This window comes from Apium graveolens, chromosome 3, assembly GCF_009905375.1.
Source record: "Apium graveolens cultivar Ventura chromosome 3, ASM990537v1, whole genome shotgun sequence".
In the NCBI taxonomy this organism is placed as follows: Eukaryota; Viridiplantae; Streptophyta; class Magnoliopsida; order Apiales; family Apiaceae; genus Apium; species Apium graveolens.
This window is the reverse complement of record NC_133649.1, coordinates 118893991-118915086: the sequence shown is the minus strand read 5'-3', so window position 1 is coordinate 118915086 and position 21096 is coordinate 118893991. Positions and strand designations below refer to the sequence as shown.

At 39.4% G+C, this 21096-nt stretch overlaps 2 protein-coding genes across 2 annotated transcripts; both read left to right on the top strand.

Annotated features, from left to right (window-relative positions):
- The first annotated feature begins 1384 nt into the window (after nucleotides 1–1384).
- Nucleotides 1385–2978, top strand: LOC141714544 (uncharacterized). Its single transcript, XM_074518058.1, has 3 exons — nucleotides 1385–1966; nucleotides 2066–2191; nucleotides 2373–2978. The coding sequence occupies exons 1-3, from the start codon at nucleotides 1385–1387 to the stop codon at nucleotides 2976–2978; spliced, it is 1314 nt and encodes a 437-aa protein (XP_074374159.1).
- Nucleotides 2979–18995: 16017 nt separating this feature from the next.
- On the top strand, nucleotides 18996–19469 carry LOC141714543 (uncharacterized). Its single transcript, XM_074518057.1, has one exon. The coding sequence runs from the start codon at nucleotides 18996–18998 to the stop codon at nucleotides 19467–19469; it is 474 nt and encodes a 157-aa protein (XP_074374158.1).
- Nucleotides 19470–21096: the final 1627 nt, after the last annotated feature.

The following is a 21096-nucleotide window of genomic DNA, read 5'->3' as shown; positions in this document are numbered from 1 at the left end:
AAAAGATCCAAGTAAGGTTTTGAGAATTGGATCTCACTTGGCACCAAGGTTAAAAGAGGGTCTTTCGATATTTCTTTTGGTAAACCTCGATGTATTTGCATGGAACCATTCTGATATGGTGGGAATCGACCCAGAGGTAATGTTCCACCGTTTGAACATCGATACCAAACATAAAGGGTTTCGACAAAAGCGCAGGGCCGTAAGTGGAGAGAGGGCTATAGCCTTGGCGGAAGAAGTGGATAGGCTCTTGGACGTCGAACTAATTCGGGAGTCCTTTTACCCGGAATGGTTGGCCAGTCCAGTGTTAGTAAAAAAGCCCAACAGTAAATGGAGAACATGTGTGGATTTCACCGATCTGAATAAAACGTGCCCGAAGGATAGCTTTCCTTTACCAAGAATTGACCAATTGGTCGACGCCACGGCAGGGCTTGCCATGCTCAGTTTCATGGATGCGTACTCCGGATATAATCAAATTCCTATATACGAGCCTGACCAGGAGCACACCTCTTTTATCACTGATAGGGGACTCTATTGCTACATTGGAATGCCGTTTGGTCTGATCAACGCCGGTGCCACTTATCAAAGATTGGTAAACAAAATGTTTAAGAGGCAGATTGGAAAGACGATGGAGGTATACGTGGACGATATGCTTGTAAAATCTAAGAAGGTGGAAGATCACATTGTAGACTTAGCTGAGATGTTCCATATTTTGAGAAAATATAGGATGAAACTAAACCCTCAGAAGTGTGTATTCGGTGTGGAATCGGGAATTTTTTTGGGATTTATGGTTAACCACCAAGGAATTGAGGCCATCCCGGCGAAAATCAAGGCTTTGTTGGATATGAAGTCTCCCACCAGCGTCAAGAAAGTACAGAGTCTGACGGGAAGGATTGCAACCCTAAATCGATTTGTCTAAAAATCATTATATAGGTGCAAAGAATTCTTCAAGGCAATCAAAGGAATGAAGAAGGATTTTGTGTGGACCTCAGATTGTGAAGAGGCTTTTCTAAAAATCAAAGAGTAGTTGGGAAATCCTCCTATCTTGGCCAAACCGGAGAACGGAGAAATATTGGTTCTTTACTTGGCGGTTTTAGAATACTCCGTCAGCGCTGTATTGGTAAGGGAGGAAGCATGCCACCAATGGCCCGTGTACTATGTGAGTAAAAGGTTGCTGGATGCGGAAACCATATATACCAGCATGGAGAAATTGGTGTACGCCCTTATCCTTGCGGTACGAAAGTTAAGACCATATTATCAGGCTCACCGAATAGAGGTCCGCACCGCTTATCCATTCCGGCATATTCTGCACAAACCTGAATCATCGGGAAGAATGTTGAAGTGAGCAATAGAGCTTGGACAATTCGATTTGGAGTACTGTCCTTGCATGACAATTAAAGGACAGGCATTGGAAGTTTTCATACTTGCATTTGATTCTGAGGTGGACGACAAGGCCATAGTGTTGGCAGAACCTTCCTCACAAGGAAATTTTCCTGTTGATGAAATGGAGGAACTCCCACACCCTTGGTGGATCTTACATGTTGATGTGGTCGTGAATAACAGTGGAGCAGGCGCCGGGATTGTCTTAGTCACCCCGGAAGGGCATCATTTGATGAGTGCCATCCATTTCAAGTTTTATGTCACCAATAATGATGCTGAGTATGAAGTTTTGATCAATGGTCTGAAAATATCTCTGAAAGTGGGGGTGGTGAATTTAATAGCTTGGAGTGACTCTGAGTTAGTTGTAAATCAAGTCAACGGAGGTTTCCAAGCCCGGGGACCCCCAACGGAGTTATATATGAGATGTGCGCAACATCTACTAGAGAAGTTTGGAAGTGCCAGGCTAGAGGGCGTTCCAAGGGAGGAAAATAGTAAGGCAGATGCTTTGGAAAAGATGGGATCACAAATGGATAGCATCCAACTTGAACAAATTCCTTTGGGAATCCAAGAGATACCGAGTGTTCCAGAGGTAGAAGTGTTCCAGACACACGAAAACCCGCTAGAGGGGTGGATGACCCCCATTCATAACTATATTCGAATGTAAGCTTTGTCAAAAGATAAGTTACAGGCTCGACACCTTCGATACCAAGCTGCGAAGTATATTGAATACGATGGGGTGTTATACAAGAGGGGATTTAACCAGCCACTGTTACGCTTCGTGGACATGGAAGAAGGAAATTATATTCTCAGGGAGGTGCATGAAGAGATTTGTGGCAATCACTCGGGGGGTGGTTCATTGGCGTTAAAAGTCCTCAGACAAGGATATTACTAGCTAACTATGAAAGAAGATGCCTTCAAGTTTGTCCAGGCTTGTGACTGTTTCCAGCGATTCACCAACTATTCCAACGCCCCGGCAACGTCTATTACCTCATTAGCAAGTCCCTGGCCTTTTGCCATGTGGGGAATCGATCTTATTGGAGAGTTGCCCAAAGCAAAGGGGGGGTGTGAAATATGCCGTGGTGGCTGTGGATTACTTTACCAAATGGGCGGAGGCTATGCCACTGACCACGATCACAGCAAAGAAGACAAAGGACTTTGTTTTCAATTCTATAGTATACAGGTTCGGTATCCCATATAAACTCATCCCAGACAATGGGAAGCAGTTTGACAGTAAAGAGCTAAGGAAGCTCTGTGAAGATTTGAACATCAAAAAAGATTTTACCGCAGTCTATCACCCGCAAAGCAATGGTCAGACAAAAGCTATAAACAAAATCATAAAATATACTTTGAAGGCTAACTTGGAAGAAAAGAAGGGAGATTGGCTAGAGGAGATGCACATGGTCCTCTGGTCTTACAACACAACTCCCAGATCAACTACGGGAGAAACCCCATTTCTGCTGACTTATGGGTATGAGGCTATGGTTCCCGTGGAGGTAGGAGCCGGATTCCTCCAGAGAGACTTGTTTGTTAAAGAAGATGCAGAAGTTAACCAGAGGCTCCACTTGGATTTGCTAGACGAAGCCCGAACAAACTCCCAATAAAAGTTTGCTACATATCAGCAGAGAATCACAAGGTATTTTAATAAGAAGGTAAAATCCGTGCCGTTCAAGGTTGGGGATCTAGTGTTGCGAAAGGTTATGCCTAACACCAAAATAGCTCAACATGGAGTGCTTGGAGCTAATTGGGAGGGATGGTACAAGGTCAAGGCTATACTATGAAAGGGAACCTATCGCCTGAAAGACCTGGATGGCAAACTTATTCCCCAAGCATGGAATGCGGAGCATTTACGAAAGTATTATCAGTAGGGTGTGGCTTTGTCCCCCTCATTTTCATGATTAATTCCTATGTAATAGACTAGTAACAAATAAATTCCTCCTAGCCTAGGGGGGTAGTATACATGACTACGAACCTTGGAACTAGCATGAGTATAAAATTTTCAAATAAGTTCCCCACAGAGCATAGTAGCCATGGGACTGGTGTAATTTGAACACTAGAGCGCATTATTAATAAAAGAAAGAAGTTGCTTTAAATTGCTTTGATTACTCGGCATATAAAACTTTCAGCACATAAAGTTCCTTCATAATAAAGAATTCCTATGAGTGATACACCAACAAAATATTTCCTTGCTATGATATGACAGTAGAATCCCAACATTATACTAGGGAGTATGCCCTAGTAAATCATAAGTTATACAATCACCTATCTAAGAAAATCTGAGACGCGCCCTATCTTAAGGCGCGCCCTGATTATTAAAAATCAGAATATCATGAGACGCCTCCATAGAAGGACGCGCCTAGAAGTATGACACAACCAATTGATGGCACAAAAATAAAACAGTATGGCTGATTAACTAAATTAAGGAAAAGTCCTTTATATCAAGGCACGCCATTAGTTTAGCACTTAAGAAAAGAATCACTGATAAGAAAGGAGTACTTGGCACTTGCACGTTGAAAAGAAATAGGGCACGCCCTGATTTCAAAATGCTCCGATAAGAAATTCTATAGATCCTTATAACATAGGAACAATTTTAAAATCTTGCAAAAAAGAAAAGTACTCATGAACGTGCTAAATAAGGTGCTCTAAATATTAAAGGGCGCGCCCCACAGTAAGGCACGCCATAACAATCTGACTAAAGATTTATGAAAACACGATATAGGGGCGCGCCACTATGGAAGGACGCACCTCATTTTTTATACAATGGAAGTGTATAATGGTTAAGAGAGAATCAAAGAAGAAAATTATAAAATTAAGGCGCGCCCTAAAAGGTTGAGGCGCCTTAACACATTTTCATATGCATACTGAAAAAGATAAAATCATATAAAACCATACGATATGTCATAATGCAAAAGTTAAAGAGTAGCAAAATATAAGTTGTACAACCTTGCACAACATCAAAAGAGGGCTGGCTCCTTAGAAGTATTTGAAGCTTGAGTACGAATGAAGTTTAAACATGAAAATAAATCAGGGCGCGCCCTGAGATTCATGTGTTGGGGGAATGGTCTGGAGAGGAATAGTGGGATCAACTTCAGGCTCATCCTTAGAAACCTCCTCTGTTAGCGCGCCCTCGTCATCTTCCTCTAACCCAAGTTCTATCCTCCTTGCCTTGATCTCTGCAACATGCTCCCTCTTAAACTCCACCATCTCAGCAACAGTTTCTTCCTAAAATTTTTCAAAAGTATAATCAGGGTCGTTGGCCATAAAACCGATCCTGTAGAAGTGAAAACCGTTGGCAAAGGCTTCATCAGTAACGTCCCTCTTCTCATCAGGCCACCCCATCTTTTGCTGCTCCTCAAGATACTCGATCCTCAGGTCGGCTCCTCCTAGCTCGGTGTGAAGAGAGGTACCCTTTTTATTGGCAATCTCCAGCTGGGAAGTCAGATTAGCCACCTCATCCTTGAGGAAGGAGATTTCAGAGTCTTTGGATTTAATATCCTTGGCATGGAGGAAGTCTTTGTCCTTTAAGGTATTTTTTAGGATATTGTTGTCATCCTGCAGCCTCTCATGGTGCACCTTCACCTCTAGAAGTTTATCCACCACTTGGTTGGAATGGATGAATAATTGGAAAGAGGCTTTGATGGAAGCCCTGACAGCATCTTCCAAGCTCATATCTTGTCACTGCTCCACCTCCTCATCTGTAACATGAAGGGAGCCCAGTGGGCCAAAACAGTTCAAGGCAGCAGAAGAGCCTGAATGCGTGCCCTATGTTCTGGGCCTTTTAGGCGTGCCCTGCTTCTCCGTTAGATCGATAATGGGTCTTTTTGGGACATGAGTAGTTTGGGGGACAGGAGTAGGAGTAGGGATGGATGTCTGCGCTGTAGGAGCGTCTCTCTTTGGTTTGGGCTTGAGTTTGTCGCCAGGGCGCGCCCCAAATGACTTGGGAATCCTTAGAGGAGCCAATTCTGCACAAAACATAGAAAATATTAGTTAAGCTTGACAATTGGGCGTGCTGAACAAAGCAATAAACGAAAGTAATTAGTAAAGATAGCAATAATATAGATGTGTAACTTGCTAAGCCTCAGGTAAAATGCGCGCCCTAAGTAACAGAAAGTTTGTCAAGCAAAATTAACAGGAAGTTCTATCAATGATCTAGTATGCCAAGATAAAAACTAACATGAAGGTTTATCAGGAAATGAGGACACACCAACTATGGAAGGCGCGCCTTTAGACTCTGAAATGATCAAACTTGAAGGGGCCTCTCTTTGAAAAGAGTTGTCTTCTGCTTCGTCCTCTTCTTCTTCACTATCTAGGTCAAGGACATGAGAAACAGGAACACCTTTCCTAAATCTTATAAATCTACGCTTCGCTCCCACTTGGTCAGAAAGGATTCCGACTCGCATCAAATTGGTCCTAGTAACCAAAGTCTTTAAGTTCCATCTTTCAGCGACCACTCTGAGAAGGGCTTCAGCTCGCCTTTAGGCTCGCCCTTAAGTGGTTTGGCCACTGTTTTTTTTGAGAGAATGAGGTTGTGAGAAAAAAGAAAAAAGAAATAATATAAGGAAAAGAGAGTGAGAGGGCGCACCCTTACTTGGAGACGTGTTGAATCTTATTCTCAACCTGGGAACATCATACAAATAAAAGAAGTTTTCCTTCCAGCCTTTTTTATGGATGAGCTTGCCAGAGGAGAAACCTTTCTTATTATGCTGCTTGTCTACAACTAAGTAGTAGTATTCATGGTCAGATTTCCTTAAGCTGAAAAAATAGCTGACTTCGGCCATTGAAGGCTGAGGGAAGCCCATGTCTGTATAGAGAATGAACAGGGCTAGAATAAATTTGTAGCTGTTGGGAGAAAGTTGGAGTGGGGCCACATCATAAAGTTCTATCACTTCCCTAAGATAGGGATGCAAGGGCGCGCCTATAACCAAAAAAACCAGCTTAGGGCTGGTTACCATCCTAGGGATCTTAAATTTTCTCCCATAGTTGAAAATATGGGGGCGCATCATGCTCAGAGGGCGTGCCCATATGCCTTCCATGTCATAAAATTCCATGAGCCATTCTAGCTGCTCATCGGAACAAGCTGAGGACAAGCCCACACAAAAAATCTTTCCATGTTCTTTCCTGAAACGTTTCTTCACGGCTTCATTACACGGTTCATACTCATCCCAGTCAAAGTCTAACTCGCTGTCGGAAACTTCCCAATGCTGAAAAGGAATTGGAGAAGGTTCGGGAGAGGTGGAAAATTGAAGAGAGTCCTCATCAAAGAAATTCAATTCATCGCGAAGGGGCGACATATTCTCTTCAGGCGCGCCCTCAGGAATGGGAGAAGTTGGCACGCCCTGTGGTTGTTGTGGAGATAGGCTTAGAGAAACAGCCATATAGGAGACTTTGGATGGCCCTGCACCAACGTTGACACCGATTTCAATGCCCCTATACCTATCCGCGTTTAAACTTTCCAGCCAATCATCATCATCTAGCTCTGTACTAACAGGGACTGGAGATCTTTCCTTCTGGATTAGCTTTTGTTTCCCATGCCTGCGAGACAAGGGGATATTATCCATGGAAGAACCATTTGAAGAGTCAGCCATCAGGGTACCTTTTTTGGAATCTTGAACAAGGCGCGCCACCTGATTCAGAAACTCGGGAGTATGGTGGGCGTTTGGAGGCTGAGGTTCGAAGTGAGTGTTTGGAGGCGAATAGATTCCCAACTTGATAAGGAAATCCTTGAATGAGTGAAAAGGAGAGGACGCACCCTCGTCTTCCAGATGTAAAGAAAACCAAAGAAATATTGAGGGCGCGCCCAAGTCGAAAGAATGGAAGAAGAAGACATGAAGGAAGCATACAAAGTAATGGATGCTTTGAGAAAACGATATTTCCTGTGTTAGGAGTGACTTATGTCAAATTCCCTCTAGGGCGCGTCCTATGTTAAGAAGGCGCGTCTTATCAGTTCCAAGGCCTAAAAATTTTATTTAAATATTAAGATGTTTTGGGCGCGCCCTAGGCAGGTTTCGCGATATGAACGCTCTTAAATGTAATTAGATTAAGGGGGAAACGGTTGAAGTTCTTAGAAACGAGAATTTGAAAATTTTACTAAGCAGTTTTAGATCAAAATCACAGAAATATAAATATACACATATATATACACACAGATACTTATGAACTATGAACTAGAAGTTGAAAGGGTAACATGGCATGCAATGTGATTTACTTGACGAAATTCAGAAATACAAGAAGTTTTTCATACCTTTTAGATTGGAGAAGGAGTTGACCGAAAAAGATTTAGAGGATGGTAGTAGAGAAGGCTAATTCCGAGCAAAATGGTATCGTCGGAGTTGAAGTTTTTAGAGAGAAAGAGAAAGTGAAAAAAGGGAGAGAGTAAAAGTAAAAAGTAAAAAGATTGATTGTGACTAGTATTTATAGCTAAAAAAGGACAATTATCAAATCAATCATGTCGATCACAATTCCCGAAGAACAGGGAGAACCGTTTCAAACCGTTCAAAAATTCTGGGACGCGCCCTCATGAAGGCGCGCCTTATATGACTTTCATAGTAAATTGGAATTCTGGGACTTCAAAAAGCACGCCCTGTTGAGGGCGCGCCCAGTAAAATAGTGTTGGAAAGTTTATTTATACAAATATTGATAAGGATGAGGAAAAATTCCAATCCCATTTTCAATGACATATGGAATTTGGGGGGTAGTTGTTATGCCCAAAAATTGGTATAAATAATATTCAGATTGAGATTGATAAAATAGTCAAAATTAAGGATGAAATGCCTAAAATTAAGGAACAGATAAGGTTATTTTCCTTATGGAAGGAAAATAGGCGCGCCCTGTGTGTAGGAAGGACACGCCCTTTATTTTCTTGGCTGATGAAGAAGTTGTTGTCAGTAGGCCCCATCTATAAGCGGGCGCGCCCTCATCGAGGAGAGGAGGCGTACCTAGTGACTTGATAGGGAAGTGAGAAAATCTCTGGAAAATTCTCACCAATGATAAATCTTAGGGCGCACCCTAAGTGAGTAAGATGTCTTGATGAGAACTTCAATATGGTTGCTTGGAAGGGTTCTTTGGAAGACTCAAGGAAGATGGAGATTATTATTACTAACCTATTTGATGCAGGTACCCTATTGAAGAACTCCTTCCTGTAGCATATCTACGGGAAAGGCGGTGTCCGTGGTCAGAGATCTCCAGGGGTATGCCTGGACTGAAGGCCTCCTCCTGTAGTTAATAAGTGTCATCATTGGGGATGTGCGGTAAAATCTGGTGTGTGCTTTGGGAGCTCTGTCTCTATAGTCAACGGGTGTCCTCGTTAGGAGACTTCGGAGTATCTTGCACTTTGCACCCAAAAGCTTGGGATCACTTTTCCTGAAATCTGGTAGGGGCTCCTTATTGGGGGACAAGGATGCGTCCAACATTTGGGGTGAACCACAACGATACCTGCGTCCACGGACTAGAGAAACAGCTGGTAGCGGAGGGTTATCCTTGGCCATAGAGATGCCTTATCCGTGAATTCTCGAAGCCGCGGACGAGCCTTGGGCCTTTATCATTGGGCCTCATCGGCGGACATTCTTAAATGTAGTAGAAGATGGTTTTCAGTAGGTTTCCTATTGGGCCTCGGGACAAGAGATCTAAGCCCATTAGGTTTCTTGTTCCCCAAGAACTACGTTGGCTTGATTCCCTATATATAGGGATGCGTAGGCAAATTGTAAGGGGTCAGAAGCGAGAGCGCAAAGGAGCCACCACTAACCCTAAGCAATCTCAGCCACCAATAACTACCACCACTAAACACTGTTCATCTTTTCCGACGAATACTGTTCATCGGATCCACCGATTACTGTTCACATTTCCGACAAAGAACCGCCATCACAGATCTTATTTCCGGCTATGAACCTCAGACTTTGTTGCTCCCAAATTCCTCCGTCAACAGAGTATAAGATCCTGTTCGAGACTTCCTCTACCACCTTAAGGTTTTAGATGGACTGGTTACTTAACAATGATAAAGTATAAGGAGAAGAGAGAGAAAAGTATAGTTTTATCATGGTATCAAGAGCTATGGTTCGATCTGGGACAGGTTGATGATGAGTTATATTGGGTTTCACATGTTGGGTTTAAAACACGTGACATGCTTTATTTTTCTCATATTTTTCTTTTTTAAATAGACTATTTGTTTTTTTTCTCGGATGATTTTGAGTTTTAATCATGACTATTCTTTTTTTTCTTCGTTTTGGTTGGGACTCTCATACAACTTTTTTGCTGATTTTGGTTGGAACACTCGTGCAATTTTTTTGCTGATTTTGGTTGGGACTCTAATACACACTCTTCGTCTCGCATTGATGATATTATCTCCTTAATAATATTGTTTTTTTTCTTCTTTCGCTCTCATCTTCATTTTTTTTTCTCATGTTGATGATGGGGGTAGCCTAGGCACATCTGTATACTTCTCCACTTTTTTGTTTTATTTTATCTGGTGTTCTAGGCATATTGGCCCATCGCGGGATTGGTGTAGTATATTTGGTGCTCTAGGTAAATTGGTTTAGTATATATGGTGCTCTAGGCACATTGGCCCTGCGAGGGATTATTTAGTTTATTTGGTGCTACAGGCACATTGGCCCTTTGAGGGATTGGTTTAGTTTATTTGGTGCTCTAGGCACATTGGTTTAGTTTATCTGGTGCTCTATGCACACTGGACTTCGCGGGATTTGATTAGATTTGGATACAATTTGAATTGGGATACAGTTTTATTTGGTTAGGATTGGATACAGTTTATTGACTTGGATTTAGTTATTTGGAGTTTGTATTGGGTTGCTTATGGAGCTTGGTTGCAGATTTGTTGCTTTTGTTATTTGATTGCTTTGTTTTCTTTTGAGTTGCTGTGTCTTTCGATGATTTCTCTTTTGTTGTTGCGTTCTCCTTTCTTGTTGCGTCTCTGGATTCGTTTTGGAAGTTTTTGATTTGTTTGGATTCGTGGCTCTGTTTTTGGATTTGTTTGGATGCTCTTGAATCTGGTGTTGCAGTTTTGGATTTGTTTGGTTACGTGGCTCCGTCTCTTGGTTGGCAAACTCCTGATTCAACATCGTGATGTTAACATATATGATAATATTATATTATTGGATAGTTTCATTATTATAATAGTTTCCTTGTTAGGATATTTTCCTTTATTATGTATGGTTGTTGGCTATATAAGTCCCTCTTCTATTGTAATCAAGAACAAGTCATATTATAATAAAACTATACTTTTCTCTCTCTTCTCCATACTTTATTACGAACTCACTTTAATTTGGTTCGGCTGAGTCAATAACAAAACTTTGGTCCCGATCTGACGCCATAAAATATAACATTTTAATTTTCAGCATACTTGGTTGGGTCCCATGGAAGACTCACCTTATGTACGAACCACATCAATGTTTTATGTATCGTTTTAATATAATCAAATGAGAAGGGAGCAAATTTAAGAGGTATAAATGCTTGAGCATTTATCCTGGATAGTTTTTTTTTGCTAATTAGAGGTTTTCAATTTTTTTGTTCAGAGTTTGGGTAGTTAAGTATGCTGAACATATTCGCTACTTATTATCCATTAGTTGAAATCATTGTTTTAAAAACAATTCGATTCAACTAATTAATTTTTGATTAATTTTCAACAAGATACCAGACTGGTTTAATTTTTAAAATTTAATTAATTTTTATAAATTTTATTTATCGAAATATATTTAAATTTGAGTAATTATAGAGTCTATAATATAATAAATATATATTAGTAAATGAGTAAATAATATAATCACAATAGTATATTAGTAAATATATATTACTCCGATTAACCTCCGATCTTACATTAATCCTTAATCATTAACTCAAGCGATTAGATCATATTTTCGATTATTATAACACTGTTTGAAATTACATACACATGTACTTTCCTTTCCAAACCCGACTTATTTTTATTATTTAACATTCGTTTTGGATAATTTCTCATATTATTCTCATAGATTCCTTTTCGAGTGAAAAGACTAAATAACTATTTTAAATAAAAATCGCCCAAAATATCCACAAGAATTTTAACCTGCCCAAAATACCTACCAAATACTCCACTTTTAGTAGAGTATCAGCTTGATACTCCACTGATATAGGAGTATCAGGATGATACTCCTTTGTCAGTGGAGTATCGACCCATATACTCCTTTGTCAGTGGAGTATCAACCCATATACTCCTTTGTCAGTGGAGTAACATGTGAGATTCTCCTTTGTCAGTGAAGTATCATCTAAAATTTTAAAATTTATTAAAATTTATTTTTTAAATATTTCTAAAAATATTTAAAAATGATACTTTACTGGGAACGGAGTATCAAGACCGATACTCTACTGATAGAGGAGTATCAGCCATGATACTCTAGTGACAAAAGAGTATCATCCTGATATTCCATTCAAAGTGGCGTATCATCCTAATACTCCAGTATAAGTGGAGTATCTGGTGAGTATTTTGGGTACCTTTTTTTAAAATGGGTATTTTGGGCAAAAGGACATCCAAAAAGAGGTATTTTGGATATTTTTTTCTTTCTTTTCATTCTTTGTGAATTCATTGCGGGTGTTCTTAATTTTTTATTTAACGTATTATTTGAATCTTTCTGGTTTTATATTCTTATGAAAAGAATTTGAGCGTGTTTAATTATGATAAAAAATACTCACCACGTCCCTCCCAATTGTTATCGTTTCTAAGAGAGTGTCCGACACGCATTTTAAGATGAATAGAAATTATAGTTCTATAATTTTATTTTAAAATTTTATTTTTAAGAATAAAAGTTTAAACATTCTATTTTTATTCAGAAAAAAAATTAATTTTTTATATAATTCATCTTAAAATACGTGTCGGACACTCTCTCATAAAAGATAACAATTGGTCGGGACTGATGGAGTATTATTAAGTTATCACAGGTAGGTGTTTTACATTTTATTTCTAATAGAGTGTTTTTGAAAGTTTTTTAATTTGAAATTTATGTATATTTATTATATTAAAATTTTGAAATATTTTATAAATAATTTAAAACTTAAGATTATGTTTTACCTAAAAAATTATCCAAATACCTAACTATCTTATAAAAAATAATTCACTTATCAGTTATATAACATTTTTTACTTTTAAGTTACGAATAATTACATTTTAAAAAAATCTAAACGGGCCCAATATATTGTCAAATTGTGTTTAGTGGCAAAATTTATTTAATATTAAACACTCTGCCCAAAATTAAAAATTTATATTTATAAATTTTTTTATTTAAAAATACTATTAATTTCCCAAAAAAAGTTCCCAAATTTTATCAAATGACGTGACATACATATGTGTACGCACATATTATATTAATAAAGTTACTAAGTACATAATTAACATATAACATTTTTAAGGAAAATTTTGGAGTAGGTAGCCTCCGACAATGTTTATTGAATAATAGTTTAACTAATAATGTATGAAACCTTTTTAAAATCTATTATGTCTCATTTATATTAACTTATCTATAATAATCTAAATTTTTATATTATTTTATTATCATATTTACAGACTAAATATATTATAAATATCAATTTATCATTCTTTATAATATCTGAGTTAACCAATCACATATTTTTCATATAATCTTAACCAATAAAAAGTCATTCCTAAATTTTAGATCAATCACATTATATTAAAAACTTTCTTTATTTATCATTCCCAACTTATAATACTAACTACAGTTAAATAATGATTCTAATTTGAATATTACCGAGTTAACGGATCATGTATTTTTTATTTTAATTTTAACTAATAAATAGAAGTCCACCTCTAAATTTTAGACCAATTACATTATATCACAAACTTTCTGTAACAACCCGCACTTCCGGACTATTAAATCTAAATTGAAACTAAAAAAAAAATACAATTTACTAATTTAAAAGTCTATCACAAAGGTGACTATTACAAATTACAAAAGTGCAGTTAAGTCCAAAAGTCAATTTACTCCAAACTTAAGGTTCTCGAACTCCAATGCTATCCAACTCGAATCTTAGCCGAAACCTGAAATATTAAAAGAATGGGCTGTGAAGCCCAGCAAGCAACTACTGTTTAACGACTCAAAATAATATTTTATATCTTTTTTGAAAACACAGTTTAAATATGCTTGACATATAACACAGTGTTAGGTAATGAATATAACACAAACGGGGGTGAATGTGTTTTGGTTATTTTAAGGTTTTTTGAGTGTTTGTTGCTTGGTTAACAAATTAGATTAGAAATGCAGTGATATTATGTTAACTGAAATTAAACAGTGCACACAATATTTCAAAACTCACTTAATTTTTATTAAAATCAAGCTAGTATTTTGCTACAAATCCTGGGTTATTTGTAATGAGTATTCCATGCTTGTTAATGAGTGTTGCATTCTGAGTAAAACAAGCAGTCTGCACAGCTTCAGCCCAAAAGTAGGTTGGCAACTTTGCTTCATCAAGCATAGTTCATGCAACTTCAATAAGAGTTCTATTCTTTCTTTCAACAACTCCATTTTATTGTGGAGTTCCAGGAGCAGAAAATTCCTACTTTATTCCATGGTCTTTGCAGAACTCTTCCATAATCAAATTCTTGAACTCAGTGCCATTATCACTTCTTATGATCTTCACATAATCTTTGACCAATTTATCCAGTTGCTTGACATGATCAATCAAGATAGATGCAGTTTCACTTTTTGTGTGCAAGAAATACACCCATGTGTATCTGGTGAACTCATCCACTATGACCATAGCATATTTCTTCTTTGCAATAGACATGACATTAACTGGACCACATAGATCAACATGTAGTAGATGATAAGGCTCAAGAATTGATGATTCAGTCTTGCTCTTGAATGAAGATTTTCTTTGTTTTGCCTTCTGACATGAATCACAAAGGCTATCAGGAGCAAATACTGATTTTGGCAATCCTCTCACAAGATCTTTCTTCACTAGTTCATTTATATTGTTGAAATTTAAATGAGAGAGTTTCTTGTGCCAATCCCAGCTTTCTTCAATTGATGCTCTACTCAATAGACAGATTGCAGAACCATCAGTACTTGTTGAAAGCTTGGCTTCATAAATGTTACCATGCCTATATCCTTTCAGAACATCTTTGCCTGTAGATTTGCTTACAACTTCATAGTGTTCTTCAAAAAAATCCACATGATAACCTCTATCACAGATTTGACTCACACTCAACAGATTATGTTTAAGTTCTGAGACCAGAGCTACTTTTTCAATGATGACATTCCCAAGATTGATATTGCCATATCCCAGAGTTTTTCCAATGTTGCCATCTCCATAAGAAACACCTGGGCCAGCTTTCTCCACAAAGTCTAATAGAAGGGCTTTATTTCCAGTCATATATCCTGAACATCCACTGTCCAGAACTAGGATGTTCTTCCTGTTGCCCTGCAATCACAAAGACCACTAATGATTAGTTTTAAGGACCCAGACTTTCTTGGATCCTTTGGCCTTTTTAAGTTTGTTAACATTTACAGCGGATTTGGCATCAGAGTTTATGTTAACAGTTTTCTTATCATAATTTGCAATATCAGACTTCGCATCAGGACTTACACTAGAAGGAATAAAGCTAACTTTCTTTACAGAAGGTTTTATTTGATAATAATCATAGTACAAACTATGATATTCCTTATAAGTATAAATAGAAGCCATAAACTACCACAATGAAAAGAAGGATTTTGTGGCTTATATCTAACAGACTGACTCTTAACTCCTGGTTTTGAAGGTAAAGAGTTTATATTCTTATTCTTCCTGCAAAAAGAAGCCAGATGGTTAGAATTTCCACAGTTATGACGTGTTTTTCTAGGAGCATTAGGAACAGGCGTATAATTGTTACACACACTGTAGAAGGGGTTGAATACATTGTTTAGCACAATCAAATCAAATATAAGAACTTAAGTAACAGAAAATAGATTTTATTCAACACAATAAACTCTGTTATAATATGGAACTTTCCTCTCTCAGTGATGAACAAATTATCACGAGAGCTGCTAGAGTTACAAAGAATAATAACTTCGATAATCGTAACACTTATAGTGTAAACTCTATTCCTGTGTTTATATACTACACAGTTACAAGATAATCTTCTAATTGATATGGAATATAATTCTACTTCCTAAAATATATCAACTAGTTATCTTTTCTTCCAAGTTTTCTATTCTTCATAGAATTCCTTCTTCATGCACAATTCTTTCTGTCTTAGTCTCGATCTTCTTTCCTTTTAATCAGCCGCCTGCCTTATCTGAAAGTCATCTTAAGTCCTGATATTATCTCCTGATAAATATCTTCTGAACCTTAAGTTCTGATAACTTAAGTTCTGATATCTTAAGTTCTGTCTTCAGTATAAGTGCTGATTTCCAGTTAAGTATTGATTTGTCCTATTATGTAAGATCTAAAAACTAAATACAAATCATATTACACATGATATTATCAAATATATCTAACACATGAGTCGTCCGGGCATAACACGCATGAGTGTCGACAATTAAAAGATGAGATCGAAGCACTTATCAAGGAAGGGTATCTCGGCGAATGGGTGGTTAAGGAAGTAAGGAGGCACAAGGATATCACTGACAGAGTGAAGGAAGAAGGAGGGCGAGCCCCACGTGGGTCGAACAATGAAACTCTGGAAGAAAATAAATTTATCAGGGATGGCAGTATCCGAACGATCTACGGAGGAGATCCCGGGATGGATGCAGCAACAGGGCCTTGGCAAGATACGCTAGGGAAGCTCGATTCAGGCCTCTCACAGACATTCATAGGGTAGAAACTCGACCACCTAAAGTGTTCAAGGGAGAATCTATGGATATCACCTTCAGAGAAGCGGATGCCCTATGGGTACATCACCCCCATAATGATGCGCTGATCATTTCCATACAGATTGGGACCAAAAACATCCATAGGGCCTTCGTGGATAATGGAAGCTCGACAAATATCTTCTACTATAGCACCTTTAAGAAGATGGGGCTACCTAATCGGGATATGTCAGGAGAAGATTGGTGGGTCTATGGTTTTTCCGGCGCGGGAGCTAGAGTTATGGGATCAATTCGGTTGCCGTGTACTTTAGGGGAAAGCCCGTTGTCCGTGATAAAGATACTCGAGTTCAAGGTCCTGAATTAGGAGTCATCCCACAACGTGCTGTTGGGACGGCCTTTTCTTCAGGAGATGAGGGTTATTACTTCAATCCACCACCTTACCATCAAGTTTCCAACACCAAACGGTGTAGGAAGTATAAAGGGCTCTCATTATGATTCTCGGGAGTGCGCTACAGACAAGCTATGAGGGGCTTTAGAAAGGACTCCCACACTGAAGATGCATCAGATGGTGATCGAGAAAGGAGCATCAAGCAACCGATCGAGGATATCCGAGTCCATTATTATGTCGAGCAAGAAGATGAACGCCCCTCTGAACCGCCTCCAACAAGGTTGTCCTTGGAAGGCACAATCAGAATCGAAATGCTGGAAGACGAGGAACCCCCAAATATCATAATCCAAGAAGATTTCAATGGGGAACGGCTGGAAGGGAGATTTGACGCCTTGCAAAGTCTCGGACAAGATGATCATAAGATAGATGCCCCTCTCCCTGAGGGCGCGCCCTTGCCCTTGAAAAATATAAAGGAAGTTGATGCCCCTGTAATGCAGGGTGCGCCTTCTAAAGAAGTCGATGCTCCTCCTCAAGGGGATGCGCTTTCTTTACAAAATAATGAGAATCATGATTCGCCCGACCTAGATCCCCTAATACCAATGGCAACGGAGAAGATGGGATCAGCGAAAGATACAATTGAAATCCCTGTCGACGAAAAAGATCCAAGTAAGGTTTTGAGAATTGGATCTCACTTGGCACCAAGGTTAAAAGAGGGTCTTTCGATATTTCTTTTGGTAAACCTCGATGTATTTGCATGGAACCATTCTGATATGGTGGGAATCGATCCAGAGGTGATGTGCCACCGTTTGAACATCGATACCAAACATAAAGGGTTTCGACAAAAGCGCAGGGCCGTAAGTGGAGAGAGGGCTATAGCCTTGGCGGAAGAAGTAGATAGGCTCTTGGACGTCGAACTAATTCGGGAGTCCTTTTACCCGGAATGGTTGGCCAGTCCAGTGTTAGTAAAAAAGCCCAACAGCAAATGGAGAACATGTGTGGATTTCACCGATCTGAATAAAACGTGCCCGAAGGATAGCTTTCCTTTACCAAGAATTGACCAATTGGTCGACGCCATGGCAGGGCTTGCCATGCTCAGTTTCATGGATGCGTACTCCGGATATAATCAAATTCCTATATACGAGCCTGACCAGGAGCACACCTCTTTTATCACTGATAGGGGACTCTATTGCTACATTGGAATGCCGTTTGGTCTGATCAACGCCGGTGCCACTTATCAAAGATTGGTAAACAAAATGTTTAGGAGGCAGATTGGAAAGACGATGGAGGTATACGTGGACGATATGCTTGTAAAATCTAAGAAGGTGGAAGATCACATTGTAGACTTAGCTGAGATGTTCCATATTTTGAGAAAATATAGGATGAAACTAAACCCTCAGAAGTGTGTATTCGGTGTGGAATCGGGAAATTTTTTGGGATTTATGGTTAACCACCAAGGAATTGAGGCCATCCCGGCGAAAATCAAGGCTTTGTTGGATATGAAGTCTCCCACCAGTGTCAAGAAAGTACAGAGTCTGACGGGAAGGATTGCAACCCTAAATCGATTTGTCTAAAAATCATTATATAGGTGCAAAGAATTCTTCAAGGCAATCAAAGGAATGAAGAAGGATTTTGTGTGGACCTCAGATTGTGAAGAGGCTTTTCTAAAAATCAAAGAGTAGTTGGGAAATCCTCCTATCTTGGCCAAACCGGAGAACGGAGAAATATTGGTTCTTTACTTGGCGGTTTCAGAATACTCCGTCAGCGCTGTATTGGTAAGGGAGGAAGCATGCCACCAATGGCCCGTGTACTATGTGAGTAAAAGGTTGCTGGATACGGAAACCATATATACCAGCATAGAGAAATTGGTGTACGCCCTTATCCTTGCGGTACGAAAGTTAAGACCATATTATCAGGCTCACCGAATAGAGGTCCACACCGCTTATCCATTCCGGCATATTCTGCACAAACCTGAATCATCGGGAAGAATGTTGAAGTGAGCAATAGAGCTTGGACAATTCGATTTGGAGTACTGTCCTTGCATGACAATTAAAGGACAGGCATTGGAAGTTTTCATACTTGCATTTGATTCTGAGGTGGACGACAAGGCCATAGTGTTGGCAGAACCTTCCTCACAAGGAAATTTTCCTGTTGATGAAATGGAGGAACTCCCACACCCTTGGTGGATCTTACATGTTGATGGGGTCGTGAATAACAGTGGAGCAGGCACCGGGATTGTCTTAGTCACCCCGGAAGGGCATCATTTGATGAGTGCCATCCATTTCAAGTTTTATGTCACCAATAATGATGCTGAGTTTGAAGTTTTGATCAATGGTCTGAAAATATCTCTGAAAGTGGGGGTGGTGAATTTAATAGCTTGGAGTGACTCTGAGTTAGTTGTAAATCAAGTCAACGGACGTTTCTAAGCCCGGGGACCCCCGACGGAGTTATATATGAGATGTGCGCAACGTCTACTAGAGAAGTTTGGAAGTGCCAGGCTAGAGGGCGTTCCAAGGGAGGAAAATAGTAAGGCAGATGCTTTGGAAAAGATGGGATCGCAAATGGATAGCATCCAACTTGAACAAATTCCTTTGGGAATCCAAGAGATACCGAATGTTCCAGAGGTAGAAGTGTTCCAGACACATGAAAACCCGCTAGAGGGGTGGATGACCCCCATTCATAACTATATTCGAATGGGAGCTTTGTCAAAAGATAAGTTACAGGCTCGACACCTTCGATACCAAGCTGCGAAGTATATTGAATACGATGGGGTGTTATACAAGAGGGGATTTAACCAGCCACTGTTACGCTTCATGGACATGGAAGAAGGAAATTATATTCTCAGGGAGGTGCATGAAGAGATTTGTGGCAATCACTCGGGGGGTGGTTCATTGGCGTTAAAAGTCCTCAGACAAGGATATTACTAGCTAACTATGAAAGAAGATGCCTTCAAGTTTGTCCAGGCTTGTGACTGTTTCCAGCGATTCACCAACTATTCCAACGCCCCGGCAACGTCTATTACCTCATTAGCAAGTCCCTGGCCTTTCGCCATGTGGGGAATCGATCTTATTGGAGAGTTGCCCAAAGCAAAGGGGGGTGTGAAATATGCCGTGGTGGCTGTGGATTACTTTACCAAATGGGCGGAGGCTATGCCACTGACCACGATCACAGCAAAGAAGATAAAGGACTTTGTTTTCAATTCTATAGTATACAGGTTCGGTATCCCATATAAACTCATCCCAGACAATGGGAAGCAGTTTGACAGTAAAGAGCTAAGGAAGCTCTGTGAAGATTTGAACATCAAAAAAGATTTTACCGCAGTCTATCACCCGCAAAGTAATGGTCAGACAAAAGCTATAAACAAAATCATAAAATATACTTTGAAGGCTAAGTTCGAAGAAAAGAAGGGAGATTGGCTAGAGGAGATGCCCATGGTCCTCTGGTCTTACAACACAACTCCCAGATCAACTACGGGAGAAACCCCATTTCTGCTGACTTATGGGTATGAGGCTATGGTTCCCGTGGAGGTAGGAGCCGGATTCCTCCAGAGAGACTTGTTTGTTAAAGAAGATGCAGAAGTTAACCAGAGGCTCCACTTGGATTTGCTAGACGAAGCCCGAACAAACTCCCAATAAAAGCTTGCTACATATCAGCAGAGAATCACAAGGTATTTTAATAAGAAGGTAAAATTCGTGCCGTTCAAGGTTGGGGATCTAGTGTTGCGAAAGGTTATGCCTAACACCAAAATAGCTCAACATGGAGTGCTTGGAGCTAATTGGGAGGGATGGTACAAGGTCAAGGCTATACTATGAAAGGTAACCTATCGCCTGGAAGACCTGGATGGCAAACTTATTCCCCGAGCATGGAATGCGGAGCATTTACGAAAGTATTATCAGTAGGGTGTGGCTTTGTCCCCCTCATTTTCATGATTAATTCCTATGTAATAGACTAGTAACAAATAAATTCCTCCTAGCCTAGGGGGTAGTATACATGACTACGAACCTTGGAACTAGCATGAGTATAAAATTTTCAAATAAGTTCCCCACAGAGCATAGTAGCCATGGGACTGGTGTAATTTGAACACTAGAGCGCATTATTAATAAAAGAAAGAAGTTGCTTTAAATTGCTTTGATTACTCGGCATATAAAACTTTCAGCACATAAAGTTCCTTCATAATAAAGAATTCCTATGAGTGATACACCAACAAAATATTTCCTTCCTATGACATGACAGTAGAATCCCAACATTATACTAGGGAGTATGCCCTAGTAAATCATAAGTTATACAATCACCTATCTAAGAAAATCTGAGACGCGCCCTATGTTAAGGCGCGCCCTGATTATTAAAAATCAGAATATCATGAGACGCCTCCATAGAAGGACGCGCCTAGAAGTATGACACAACCAATTGATGACACAAAAATAAAACAGTATGGCTGATTAACTAAATTAAGGAAAAGTCCTTTATATCAAGGCACGCCATTAGTTTAGCACTTAAGAAAAGAATCACTGATAAGAAAGGAGTACTTGGCACTTGCACGTTGAAAAGAAATAG

What these genes read in the sequence shown, in the direction of transcription:
- LOC141714544 (XM_074518058.1), top strand. Translation starts at nt 1,385, where the DNA reads ATGACAATTAAAGGACAGGCATTGGAAGTTTTCATACTTGCATTTGAT. An exon ending in AGATACCGAGTGTTCCAGAG is followed by an intron (nt 1,967 to 2,065) that starts GTAGAAGTGTTC and finishes GATAAGTTACAG; the next exon opens with GCTCGACACCTTCGATACCA. An exon ending in GAAATTATATTCTCAGGGAG is followed by an intron (nt 2,192 to 2,372) that starts GTGCATGAAGAG and finishes TTACCTCATTAG; the next exon opens with CAAGTCCCTGGCCTTTTGCC.
- LOC141714543 (XM_074518057.1), top strand. Translation starts at nt 18,996, where the DNA reads ATGAGATGTGCGCAACGTCTACTAGAGAAGTTTGGAAGTGCCAGGCTA.